Source organism: Anguilla rostrata, chromosome 14 (assembly GCF_018555375.3).
Source record: "Anguilla rostrata isolate EN2019 chromosome 14, ASM1855537v3, whole genome shotgun sequence".
Lineage (NCBI taxonomy): Eukaryota > Metazoa > Chordata > Actinopteri > Anguilliformes > Anguillidae > Anguilla > Anguilla rostrata.
In genome coordinates, this window is record NC_057946.1 from 26,441,293 (window position 1) to 26,455,416 (window position 14,124).

At 40.6% G+C, this 14,124-nt stretch overlaps 2 protein-coding genes across 2 annotated transcripts; both read right to left on the reverse strand.

Moving 5' to 3' along the window:
• Window positions 1-1,299: 1,299 nt before the first annotated feature.
• snx24 (sorting nexin 24) lies at window positions 1,300-10,166 on the reverse strand. The gene is made up of 7 exons (XM_064309136.1): window positions 7,985-10,166; window positions 6,991-7,074; window positions 6,689-6,793; window positions 6,191-6,285; window positions 6,013-6,042; window positions 5,032-5,096; window positions 1,300-4,471 (listed from the first exon to the last, which is right to left on the reverse strand). Exons 1-7 carry the CDS (start codon window positions 8,051-8,053, stop codon window positions 4,401-4,403), a joined length of 519 nt encoding a protein of 172 aa, XP_064165206.1. The 5' UTR covers window positions 8,054-10,166; the 3' UTR covers window positions 1,300-4,400.
• A 465-nt stretch (window positions 10,167-10,631) lies between these two features.
• On the reverse strand, window positions 10,632-14,052 carry sigmar1 (sigma non-opioid intracellular receptor 1). The gene is made up of 4 exons (XM_064309134.1): window positions 13,663-14,052; window positions 11,904-12,104; window positions 11,371-11,463; window positions 10,632-11,010 (listed from the first exon to the last, which is right to left on the reverse strand). The coding sequence occupies exons 1-4, from the start codon at window positions 13,805-13,807 to the stop codon at window positions 10,781-10,783; spliced, it is 669 nt and encodes a 222-aa protein (XP_064165204.1). The 5' UTR covers window positions 13,808-14,052; the 3' UTR covers window positions 10,632-10,780.
• Between the last annotated feature and the right edge of the window lie 72 nt (window positions 14,053-14,124).

Sequence of the window (14,124 nt, forward strand, 5' to 3'; positions counted from 1 at the left end):
CTGTACCTTTGCCTAGCATTCTGCAAATCCTTGTTTTATGAAGGTAGCACACCCTCCCCCTCACTTCATCCCTGGACTTTCTAACCATTACATTTCTCTGTATGATATAATACATAGTCGGTTTCAACCAAGTCTCCGGATTTGTCTGGCACATTCACAATTAATCGCTTGAACTCCTGCCCATTAGCCAACAGGCTTTGTGCATTCCATTGCAGTATTACAGCCATTAACTAAGCACCAGTAATACACTGCTCCTGCCTGGACTTGAAGTGTTCATTTTCCTCTTCCTATGAAAGCCCTTTCATGTCCAGGCACCTTTCTGCCACAAGCAACATTAGCTTGCTTTTTCCTGTTTTGGACTACTTGCCATAACAACCATTGATCCCCCTCTGCTATAAATGGCAACAGTTTCCTCTTGTCTACAAGTATCATGTCACCTCCTACCTGTCCTGCAGCCTTCTGCTAAGGTGCTTCTTCCCTTCTCTCCCTGACACCTGTGTTTCCCTGAGTCTGAACCACCTTTACTACCTCAGCACGATATCTCTCTCTACCGGAATTTTTTACTTCTACTCGTTTTAAAATTGTCTTTAGCCCACCATAGGCTACACTGTGAGCACCTCCACAGCTGTAGTACAGCACTTTGGTTGAACTTTCTTACTGCATTCCTCATACCCATGCCACCTTCCACACCTGGGACATCTCATTCTCGTCCTGCAAGCTGCAGCCATCATGTCCAAACCCCTAACAGTTACAACACCTTAATGGCTTTCGTATGCAAGTCCTCACATTGTAACTCATATATCCCAAGGTCGCCTTAGCAGGTAGTATGTTACCCTCAAAGTGCAAAAAAACAGACTGGCTGTCTAGGAAGCACAAAAAATCATCTCCATTCGCTAAATGAAAGAATGTCTTTTATTTGTCCAGAAAGGGTGTCTCTGATATGTCAAAGCCCACTGTCCTCCTCAACTCGTCAGCTCGTTCTCTCGAGTGTGCTGATTGGACGCTGTTGTCCTGTTTGCACAGGTTTCAGTGCTGCAGGCGCTGCATACATCTGCCCATAGTTTGATGCCGCCACTGGTTGCCAAAGTTATAGGCCCCGTCCGTGTCAAAGATGGTGGAGGAACAAAAAAGATACACACTGCATGTTATAGTAGATCATGGGGAACTTAATGGACAGTGGAGACTGACCAATCCTAAGGAGGAGGAGGAGAAGGAGGGTGTGGCTATAACAGGAATCACAATCAGGTCTACAGAATGCATTTCTATATGTATTGAATAAAGAAAACATTGTCAACCAGCTTCCACAGTATTGTAGTCATACTTTAATTAGATCGAGTTACAGTGCTTATGAAAACATGCATCCACATTTATTTTCAAATAATTCAAAAAAAAAATATATATCAGCAGCGTGAAGTAAAATGTCTGTTATTAACTTAAACAGTTTACAATTCAATATTGTTCAATGGTTTTAGGAACACACGTATTACAGATAATAAAATATAATTAGCTGCACAAGTGGCCAATTCTAACGTATTTTTAGTGCATTATTCATACTTCAATGACTGCAAAAACATTGCGTCTTTATTAGGCTACCAAATTGCTGTGATTAAGGTCCGTCATCCAACCCCAAGAGGCCAATACACATATTGTAGTTTTAACCACTCCTCAGTCCCTCAATGCCCAAGTCCAGGATCAACAGCCTGATGATGTCATGGCACATGATCAAAATGAAAGCTCTCGCCAAGGGACTGATGGCTGGAGGGGTAAATTCTCAACATAGCCCAAACTGTCTCTCTCGTATCCTACCTTCATATACTTCTTCCCATATTATTTGAATTTGTGCTGTAAATAATGGGCTTGGCAGAAGGAACTTGAACAACTGTGTTGAGAAATGACCATTATGTGCAGGGGGAAAAAAAAAACATGACAGCAAATTTTAGCAACGCAACCAATCACAAATGAAACAAAATTCACAAATTTACAATGAAAACGGAATTACATGATTTCCAATTTGAAAACCAGCCTACACAAGGCTACTCTATTTGGAGGTGTGAAACACAGCCCAGTCAAAAATAAATGTGGCCAGTTTACCATTAACAGCTTTTACACAGAGATCTATTTGAGTAATTCAAATTTACACAACATTATTTCTTTAAATGGTTCCTTCAAAGCCAATCCAAAGCTCCCTACCAAGGTGTCAATGGAAGGTTTATTAGATTGCCTGCTCCCATTAGTAATATAGTGTAGTTAGCTTTTTCCCTCCAGCTGTGGCTACTCCTGTGCAGCATCACGTTTGTATCATGGCTGCTTGTCAGTGCAGATTTTCCCGTTTGACCTGCTGCTGTCTGTTCCTGCTGAGCGCAGACGGCCCTGCTGCAGAATCGGCACAAAACCACAGGCACGCTTCCTGAAACGTGCGCGTCCGTTGTCTAGACCTTTCCATCTAGTTCACAAAAATTCAGATGCAGAAGCACAGTTCATAAATTCAAAATTGTAAGTTGCTATTAGCAGGGCTTTTCCCATCTGAAGTCATGGACAAAACACACAAAAAAAATAAAAAGTTCAAACAGTTTATAAACTAGCCTTAAGTTTTCATTCTCCTGGCTGATTAATTGAATATTTTTATTTTCTTGTTAGGGAACCTCTTTTGTGATGCAGAGCACAGCCACAGGGAACAAGCAGGAAAGACAAACGAGAACTGAAACAGAAGAGTGAGACGCGTACACCACATTAAACACGTTCAGTCTGACAGCGTTCTCACGGCCCACCCTGATCGGTACGGACACAAAACGAGGGATTCGTTTTGTCATTAATGAAACAGAAGTTGTGTCCCGAGAAAAACGGACCGCGATCCGGAGACGAGCCATTATTTTGTCAATATCAATAAACATGCATTGAGCTTCTTATCTATTTACACAGTAAATGAAGACTGGTATATAACGGCGGCATCAACTTTAAAAAATATGCGACATTGCTCCAGTTCACAAGCAACTGCAAAAGAAAACTTTTCATGGCATTAACGGATCAAGATAACAGTGAAAAGGCAAAGTTTTAAATAGTATGCCTTCATAATCATATCAAAAGCCCAGTAAGTAATATTTCAAAAGCTAAAATACCAACTTCACAAGGTTCTGATTGACAGGCACAGCAGGGACTCTGGTTCACTATGATGTAACACATCGATTCACAATTAATTACAATTTTTTACAAAAAAAAAAAAGAAGAAATGTGGGGGGAGGGGACAGTAAAACAAGTGCATTTAAGGGTAAAACTGGTAGGAAAACTCAGCCAAATTCAACAAACTCTTCTGAGAGCTAATCAGGTCAATCAGCGCACAGAAACAGATAAGGTTTTTAAAGATTGCACTCATTGTCAGCTCACTCTTGAGTGTCAAACCACACCTCAGTCCAGTTCCATCACTTCAATGTTCTCCACCAACTGGAATTCTATCAGTGAACTTATATTGAGAAAGTATGTAATTTGAATAGTATAGTGTATGTATACATGAAACACGAACATACTTAGGGGTGGTTATTCAGTTTTTTTGTTAGGTCAGTGTTTTTGGATTTCAGAAGCCGCTTACTGTAGAATACTCCTAGTTAACGGACAGATTATTGGACTCTTATCAGCTACTTATCAGCTACATAGCAAACTAGTTAGCGTAGTCTATATTTCAATTTTGTTCACTTGCATATAAATTGCGAGCCACTAGAAGGACTTTGCAGCGTCAGCATTTGCATTTAGCGTAGCTTAAAAAAATGAAAAATGAAAAAAGAAAGCGCTTAAAATGTTAGCCAGCAGAATTCAATAACAACAACAATAACTGAATGCCTACATAATCCTACAGTTCTGGTTAAATTAAACTGACATAGCTAATCTGACATCTTGGCTAGCCGCTAAAGGTTGGAAATAAGACAGGTGCTGTAGTTATATTCTCCCCCTCCAATGAGAAGCTCTTGCGATTCTGGGCCAATCAGAGTAGGTATAATAGGAAGGGTGTGTCAAACGGCATTACAGTTTTAGAGAAACAAACTTACCACAAACGTCCCTTTGACTAAAATGGATCTGCTTAGTGTCATTTCAACATGTGCCCTGTCAGCGGTCCCTTTCTTTTCCTACTGTTAACAACCAAAATGTCCTTTGTACGTGCAGCCCAGTGTAGAGGTCAGCACACATAGAGTCAGCTGGTCTTTGTAGTTCGTTATGAAGTTTGGTCTCAGATTAAACCTCTATTTTCACATTATTCATACAAAAATGCACTTTTTTTTCCCTATTCCTATATACATACATACAGTATGTATGAATAGGAAAAAGATTTACACATACATTTTTTGCAGAGAAGAGTGTTCTTGCATTCAGAAGTCTGAGGTGGTCTCCACAGCTGACATCTTGGTTGAGGTCTATCTTGGTTGAAGGTCTGGGCAGAATATTCCATGAATCACACCTTCTATGACCACGTTTGGACATGCATCTAGAGAGAAAAACAATGCTATTAATTCAAGATTATTTAGAAAGATATGAGTTTGTGACCTACCATTCATCTATTTTCCAAGCAAATAGGTAGGAAAAACATAGCTGTCCACACAGCTGTCAAAGTGCCTCAAGCTCCTTCCACACAAACAGTGTATGAAGCTGGAGGCAAGTCTCTGAATGTATTTAGTGGACCTTTTCCATTCTCCATCTGGACATCCCCAGTTATCTTTCTCAGGTTCAACCCTCGACATCTGTGAATACGTGCCTTGTGTCTGCCTGCCCCATCATATTAAGTGAAGATCAGTTCATACAGAGAGTAGTCGAGCATCTCTCAGTTCAGTAATTTAATAAGTTTAATAGTCAGCAAAAGACAAATGGCTCCGGCATGCCCACAAATAATATTAAATATTCAAGAAATGTTTCAGATAAAAGTGAACTATGAACGAGCACCATGAGGTGACCATAGAAGAAACTCCGGTCTTGAATGTGAAACTCTGTAGACCCGTAAGCAGGGTATGACCTTTTATAGAGGGTCATCAGGAGACAAGACTTGATTACCGTCAGTGGCCGGGAGCACGTATGGGTCCCTCAGATACAGCAGCACAGGCTGATGGGACAGTTTACTGGAAATGTCAAAAGCAGGTAAATTAGACAAATAACAACTTAATTTGTTAATTATTACAGAATCCCAGTTATCTTTATGGTAAATGGTAAATGGACTGCATTTATATAGCGCTTTTATCCAAAGCGCTTTACAACTGATGCCTCTCATTCACCAGAGCAGTTAGGGGTTAGGTGTCTCGCTCAGAGACACTTCGACATGCCCAGGGCGGGGATCGAACCGGCAACCCTCTGACTGCCAGACAACCGCTCTTACCTCCTGAGCTTGTTTATCTACACATTCATTGCCTTATCAGTGTTTGCGGTAATGCATTTGTGGTCTCCTACGTGCTTGTGAAACACTACAGTATGTACCACATAAAGACAATATAAGTGCACCAAATGTACTGCACACTGTACGTTTACCAGACACCACAAGTCTCACTACAAGTGTCAGCATTACCTCATGCACAAATTACAGATGTGAGAATTTCCGTTTTGGTTTCAAGTGATGATACATGCAAGTTTTTCAGATATTCTGCCTCAGCCCCTTCAACAGTTCACCTCCAAATCCACCTGCCCATGCTCTCAAAATGCTGAATATCAAGTGCTGTACCCTTCTGGCTCTGATTTCCCTAGTTTACAGATATACTTATATAACCTAATACTTATATATAATTATATAATCTAATTACTTAACTAAATCAACCAAATGATTAAACGTAGTGCAACACCACATAGTGTTACACTAATTTTCAGTTGTGCTTGCATAGAAGCACCCGTATTTTATTGAGCTGTGACATGCACAGACAGAATCATAACAAATTTTGTTAGAGTATGTTTCAGCCTGTCCTGGTTGTAAGGTACTACCATGGCATATTTATTATTAGGCACAGATAAAACTGTTCAAATCATGAATAATAAAAAGAAATGACATACCTTGATTCCTCGGATTCTGTTTCAAATGATCTTTAAAGAGGAAGAAGAGTGACATACAATCAAACTACAAAGTGTAAAATATGTAATGCACTTTGCCACTAACTGAAATTATGCCAGAAACTGATATTATCCTTTGGAACAATATACTTTTGAGTATGAGACTATTGTGTTGACTTACCCACAACTTTCAGTTTTTGGCAAGGACGGAAAGTGGCGAATGTTAAGAAAATCCAAAAACACCTTCGGCAGAACTTCATTCTCCATGATTATGGTCTGTAAAATGAAACAGAAGGCATTGATTTTGAAAGGGCAAGCTGCATATCAGTGAGTTTAGGAGGAAGAACGTAGTTAATTTGCATATCTAGCTGTTTAATTTTCTAGAAAATTAACACAAACTAAATGTAATGCTTTAGACATATTGCATTTTACAATGTGTACAACGTCAATGTAACTTTCGAATATTCCAATAATGATAAACCAGGAACCCTGGCCAACGCATTACGTGAGCATTCCTAGACAACCATCTGCAAGTTCATCCAAGTCTGTAATTGACTTTGGCAGCTGATTTGGCGACCAACATTGTTCATGATCACTCCTTCATACCACATTCTCTCCTATGTCTGAATAAAACAATATGAATTCTTGCCTGGCCTGTTCAAGTTCAAAGTAAATGTACCTGCAGATACAGTTCCAGCCCCTGCCTCCTCTGCTCCAGGACCCTGGGAACCCAGTTGCGGACATGTTTGGACGGAATTTCAGGTGGCTTGATGATCTTCTTCAGCTGAAAGACAAAATAAAAATGACCTAGAAAATGACTATTTAAATTACGTTAACCAAAATATAATATTTATGAGCATATCAGCAAAGAGGAAAAAGTGCAAAGACATTAGACGTTTATCCCAATACTTGTTTCTTTGCAAATAATACATGCAAAATAAATGCAAAAGAAACAAATAAATAAATAAATCTAAAAAATACCATCTTGTGCAGTGTGTGAAATTGGCTGTAGCGCTTCTCCACCGTGTGCTGTCGGCCACTCATCAAAACATCAATCTTAAACACCTGGTGAAGACAAGAAATGAAAAAAATAAAATAATAATAATAACATAACTGACACCAAACTTCTGAAATTCTGAAACTGAAAGTCTGAAATTATTATAGAAAGAGGCATGGGAGTCACTCTTCTCTATCTGATAACAGAACTGGGAATAAAAGATAAATAAAAAAAAATGAAACAGTAATTTGTTCATAGTGTAAAAGCTAAGTAATTTATCAACAAAAGCTCATTACAAATGCTCACTAAAGTGTGAATATCTACATTCAAAGCATGCTAAGGCCTAAAAAACAGGTGAGTATTATACAAGTAGCATATTTAGTAACTTTTCACTCAAGAGCAGCCTCCATCTACGTTCCTTGATTACATATCTTTCATTACACGGAAAGCCTGACTGTTCCAAAATATATTGCATATATTGCTGTTTTGTTATAATGAAACCAGTCAGTTTTAATTAACATGCTATATCCATATTAATCTGATTGCTTATAGCCTAACTGCTGTTAAGATCACTGTTGTAGTTACATTTTTGCGAACAATCAGCCTATATGAAAGTCTTTGATTTCTTGTCATTGGCCTAAGGTGATCGGAGAAGATCGCATCTGATCTTGTGCACTGAAGTCTCACCTGAAATAATTAGGCGCGCAAAACACACTTTCGAATGTACTGCTGCTGTACCGATGCAGTTTTAATAATCGAGAACTCTCGTATATAGAAATCGATCGCATCAAGGAAAATGTTGTGATAAACACAAACTTGAATTCATACTGCCCTAGAAATATTTATTGTAGGCTACATGTTCTATGTACAAAGACGCTTTGCAACATGGTCCAAAATAGGACAGAAGAACTTTCATCTAGTTAGTCGTGAATAAACTGTGAAAGCATGTTATACCCAGATTTCAGCATTTCCTCTTACCGTGTATCCCTTCTCCATCGCACTGTCCTCAGATCGGAAAGAGGGAATACACACCATGACAGGATGCATTTTGTGAACACTAACTCGGAACAAGAGAATATCAAAACGTGCTAATTTCAGTTGTGACTAACTATAAAGCAGTTGCATATTTTTCACATCTCATGCTCGAGAGACGAAAATCAGCTAACAGAACGAGTTGTTTGGCCACATTCGTCACGTGACAGCTTCTCAGAACATGTACATTCTCGTCAACCCTGGCAACGCAGAAAGGTCTGACGTCTAGAGCAGGCGCTGCGCAGAGTCACTCATTTTTTTCAGAACGTCCCCACGATGTATAGTCTGTGTGAATAAATATTCGAATTCACATGACGTACATATTACATAGGCTATGCACATAACTGGAGGCTTGAGGGGGAATTCAAGAACGTCCCACAAAAAAAAAAAAACCACTTCTGGGAACCGCCTGGGCTGAAAATGTCAAAGTAAGAGCCTGCATGCATTTCATTCCAATCAAAATGCATACTACGCAGGATTTTTACATTGAAAATATTATAAAATAACCATGCTAAGGCATATGTATTATGCACTGGCAGTCTCCGTCGTTAATCACGTCTGCCGAATTTGTGCACCTTTACCTGTATTTGTTATTCTAAAATTGTTGGGGACATTTTCTGTGTGGAGAGGGGTGGGTGTGGCTAGAGTTAGGGTTAGAGCCAGTGGTCTGGGATCAGATACAGCGAAGCAACAAAAACTAGCCACCAGGCTTGATTCCAGAACTAGATTTAACCACTGAATTGCTTTTCCTGGCATCAGCCAAGTTCGCCAAAGGGGATGAAAGGCAAAGTGGAATTACCTTGTTTTCTGTTGGACCTGCAAGTAATGTTGACTGCAGTGTGAAGCTAGTGACAATAAGGACTTTTGGGACTGAAATTTTCTAAATAAAAGTCTCAATGATAAAAACAGTATTATGTTCAACACAATAGAATTAATTTAACTATACAACATAATAGAATTAATGAAGAAATAATCAAAACAGCCTTCTTATTGTAGCTCACGGTTGCTCATTTCACAGTACTAACATTACCTCTAGCAATCTGGCTAGCTACCATAGGTGGGGTACTTGGGGTGAGTGGATGGGGTTGAAGCCAGAGGAGGATACTTCTTTGATTGCAAACACAGGATCACAGCAAACCTCAAATATCCTGCATTATATGCGTTTAGGGATATGTAAAAGCACAACCAAAACATATTATCCATTGAATGATTTTGCAAGCTTTTACAATCACAAAAGCCTGCAGATACTATAGCCTTCCAGGACCTGAGTTTGACACTGTAAGACCTTCTATTGCAGTCAAGTCAGACATTAAAATCCCATCTTGTGCAGGGGTCTGCAACCCTGCTCATGGAGAGATACAGGCCCTGCTGGTTTTCACTGTTACACTGCAATTAATTCATCAATTACAGCAGTTGGTGACACAGTTAGCTAACTTGGTTATTGTGGTCTGAATTGGGTGCTGATTTTAAGGTGAAAACAAAGACCAGCAGAGCTTGTGGCTCTATGTTAAAGCCAACAGAAAGACCACAAATGCTCAAACAACAGCTGTTTACAACACTCCTATGCAGATGGGCATTTCTGAACACATAACCTGTCAAACCTTGAAGTGGATGGGCCACAGCAGCAGACCATGACAGGCTCCACTCCTGTCAGCTAAAAACAGGAAGTTAAGGCTACAGTGGGCATGTCCTCACCGAAACGGGACGAATGAAGATTTGAAAAATTATGCCTGGTCTAATGAATCTAGGTAGCTGCTGTGACATTCAGATGGTGGTCATAATTTGGCGTAAACGGCAAGCATCCACGGATTGGTCCTGCCTTGCGTCAACAGTGCAGGCCGGTGGTGGTGTTGTAATGATGTGGGAAATGTTTTCTTGGCACAAATTAGGGCTCTTAAAACCCAACCGTGCATTATTTGAATGTCACAGCATAACTAAGCATTGTTGCTGACCATGTGCATCCCTTTATAGCCAGCCTATCCTTTTTCAAATGGATACTTCCAGCAGGGTAATGCACCATGTTACAAAGTACGCATCATCTTAAGCTGGTTCCATGAACAGGTCAGTGAGCTCCAATGGCCTGCACAATCCCGAGATCTCAATCCAATAGAGCACTTTTGGGATGGGATGGACCAGGGGGTTAGCAACATGACTGTCTGGCTGAAAAATCTAGTCCGTACAGGCAAAATCCCTAAGGAATGTTTCCAGCATCTTGTTGAATCCATGCTGCAAAGAATTCAGGCTGTTCCGGAGGAAAAAAGTGGGTCCCACCCGGTACTAGACAGTGGCCACTTTATTCAGTAACCTGGGTGTATATTATATTTCACACAAGATGAAAGGCAATCGAATATTTTCTTTTCTCACTGCCTCACGTTCTCCGACTGCTATATGTGGCTTTTGCATTGTTGTGGGCAGAAGAAATGCACTACGGGAGATAAGTTTCACCACAAAGTTTCACAGGAAGTTGCAGTTAATAATGCATTTAGTTCATTTAAGTTTTGGAAAAATTTGCATAGGTGTTAAAAATAAAAAACTACTTTGAGTAATGGAAAAAGGAGATCAATACAGCAAAAGACACTTCATAAATCTGGTTAGTTTTAGTTCCTCTGTAAACAAACCGGAAACAAGTTTTTTTTTTTATTAGCTTGTCGGTCAACCAACCACACGATCATTTCACAAACACAGAGAAGAAAGAAAAAAAAAAGAAAACGGGGACGGGCTGCAGACGAATCCGGGCCGGACTCAAAGGACCCCGGCTTCGGCGAGGAGGGAGTAGGCCTCGAGCGCCATGCCCTTCAGGTAGACGCGCACCGTGTAGAAGAGCGTGAGGAAGTCCTGCGTGCTGAAGACGGTGTCCGCGAGGGCGAAGCCCAGCGTCGACGGGATGAAGCCCCGCCCGTACTCCACCATCCACGTCCCCGCGCTCCACTGCACCGACGTGGCCTCGCCCGCGCCGTGCACTATCGTGTCGCCTGTGTGGACGAAAATGCGGGACAGGACACCTTACCCACATGGGTAACTTCGACACACCACGCTTCGTTCTCACCGAAACACACACTGCTTGTAGAAGCACTTAAAATACAGAAAATTTGATTCTTTGGAGAAAAACGGTTGACTAGCAGAATGGTATATTTTAGGGAAGGCATTAATTGGGCATCACAGTCATTCGATGGAGGTCAGTTTGAAAACCTGACCAAACTGTAAGGAAGTTAAGAGGCGGAACCACAGAAGCCTGGAGATTTTCTGGACCAATGGGAAAACCCCATAGGGAGCGCTGATACAGAAATGCCTCTGCGCTTTTATCACGGGACTCGAGAGGTGTAGAATCCAACCTGGGTAAAATATTTCACTTTTCGTTGTGCCCTCTTTCCACTGCCGAAACGTCCCAGAGATTATGGTGTCTGATATTTCAGCCCAATACCGACCTGGTGAAGAAGAATGAATGGTCATTCAAAACGCAAACATACAGCTACAATAAAGCATATTCTCACTGGCTAGTGTCACCAGAGGAAATGTATCTAAAGTTGCCAATTCACTAATGCCACATGTCTTATTATGTTTTGTTTTCACCTTTTCTCTAAATGATGAAGAGATGCATGGCTGTATGGATTATATACGATCATATTAATCTTGGCAAATGCTGACACCATAAATGCCATTTTGTTTTTTCACAGTGCTGGCTAACAGAAGAAGGATAGTTTTCTTTAAAAAAAAAAAAAAAAAAACAATTTAACTTTCTTGTTTTGTCACCATCTTGAAAAGAATGTGCATCACTTTGAACCTGAAATTACTTTAAAATTCATGCTCTTCTACATTTTTAAATTTCTGTAAAAAAAATCAGTTTGCAATCGAAGAGAGGTCCCACCGGAGTGCCCGCCGGTGTCCACGGCCGTGCCGAAGAGCAGGACGTACTCCGTCAGTGAGGCGTGCAGCAGGCACATGGAGCCCATCCACCCCCCGGCGTTGACGAACACCCACTGCAGGTCCTCGTCGGGCAGGATGTGCCCGGGGTACGTCTTACGCAGCTCCACTACCACCTTGGCAAAGGCCAAATCGTGATCCTGGCCTTGCGTGGCGAAAACAGGACACAGAGCACAGAACAACTGTTACGGCAGGAATGCACTCCCCGTGGCCTTGCAATGCAACCTGGAATGCCAGTAAGAGGAGCCGGGAAGACAGTAAGGCCTCTATTAGGCTGCAACACACTGTTGTCTCTATTAAGCCAAGTTTTGAAGACAAACGTCAAGTGCCCAAAATAAATCACCAATCTAGCCCAGTATTTGTCAATCCGTGAAAATGTTTGTGTTAAATGTAAAATATAGTTTTTGCAACAGCAATATTAAAGATAAATATATAAACTTGATTCAGATGAAAGTGTCATGATATTCTTGACTGATGACATACATTTAAAATGACTAGATTGTTGCAAAGCTGCAACAAACACACCCAACATTCTATTTAACCTGCAACATCCACAAAAAAAAGACACATTATATCCAAAAGTAAAAGTAACAGAAAAAAACATCCTTGTTACATTCACAAAGCTAATATCCTCCCTCTGTTGATTAAAATGTCCAAAATACCACCCATTAAGCTTAGGAAACTAAATAAATCAATAGAAAAACAAGCAGTGATTTAAGTGGACTGATGTGGTATTCTTTTCATTTCAAGCCTCTAATGTTGGAACAAATAAGAACTTACTGCACAAATTACAATGTATAACTGTAACAGGACACATCTGCTTGTCCCATTTGAACTGGCCCTGGATATGCTCTACACCTGTGGAAACAAACCCTGTTCCTGGAGATTTACCATCATGTAGGTTTTCATTTCAACCCTGATTTGGCACACCAGACCCTAAGAATTACCAGCTCAACGAGATCTCTAGCTGTTCAATGAGGTGAGCTTTGTTAGGGTTGTAATGAAAACCTACAGGACTGTAGATATATAACCAACCCTGATATCCAGGAACAGGGTTGGTTACCACGGCTGTATACAGTTACTATGCATTGTAGATCTTAACGTATTTTATCGTTTTTTAAATCACTGTTATATATTACCTACCAATTACCCTTTTAACTAAATTAAAACTCACATTTAGTCGTTACAGCCAACAATACGACCGAAACTTCTAACAATCACAGAGCTATATCACCACATGTTTCCTACATTCTAGAATGGAATTTTGTCCTGCCTTTTCTAGATATTCGGCATTATGCGGTCTATGCCAAATCTGCAATATGAAGTCCAAAAATGGTTACAACGAACGTAACTCGCAACAGAAACGTTGTGAAATAACTTAGGTGGACTTTCCCCCAATTAGACAGCAAGTTCAAATGCAGTATATGGCTTGTCTACCACAGTCTAATCTCAACTCGCGTCATTGTATGGATAGCCAACTGCATAAACTTGTTAGATCGGCATAATTGTTAACGTTATATAGGCTAGGAAGTATCGATACATATTTGGCAACAACGGCAAAATGAAAGTAGTTTGTTGGCCATTTATCTGGATATTGAGCCTGGTTAGCTTTACTAATCGGTTAGCCACATTGTGAACATTGTTTCCCTTAGCACGTTTCCATAAATAACGACACCGTGGAAACAAAGCAGTAGGCTACTTGCCTGCATATTGTTTAGCGATCTTGGCGACACCTTCCTTGCTAAAAACATACTGCTTATTTGACATCCAGTACTGCAAGTACTGCACTAGTAATACGACGACTCCCGCGGCAACCACGAGTTTCAAAATTGTCTTCGTAAAAGACATTACTGCTAAATCACATACGGCAGCCAAACCTGAAAAATCCACATGGGGCAAAAACACCCCTTCTTACGTATTGAATATGAGTCAAATCTTCTGGGCTTTCGTTAAACACAGAAGCGCATTTCATTGAATTTGACCTATGACTGAATGACTCCCCAGCCTGCCCAAGTTCAATAACGTAAATAGGACCCTTGAGAATGAATGCGTTTTGGGCTCAAGGCAAGCAGAGCTGTGCAACGCCTGCGCAGCGCTAAGGAAAAGATTGCCCGACGCGTAGCACTGCGCAGTGGCAAAGGTTTGCTCGACATCGAGGCTGCATT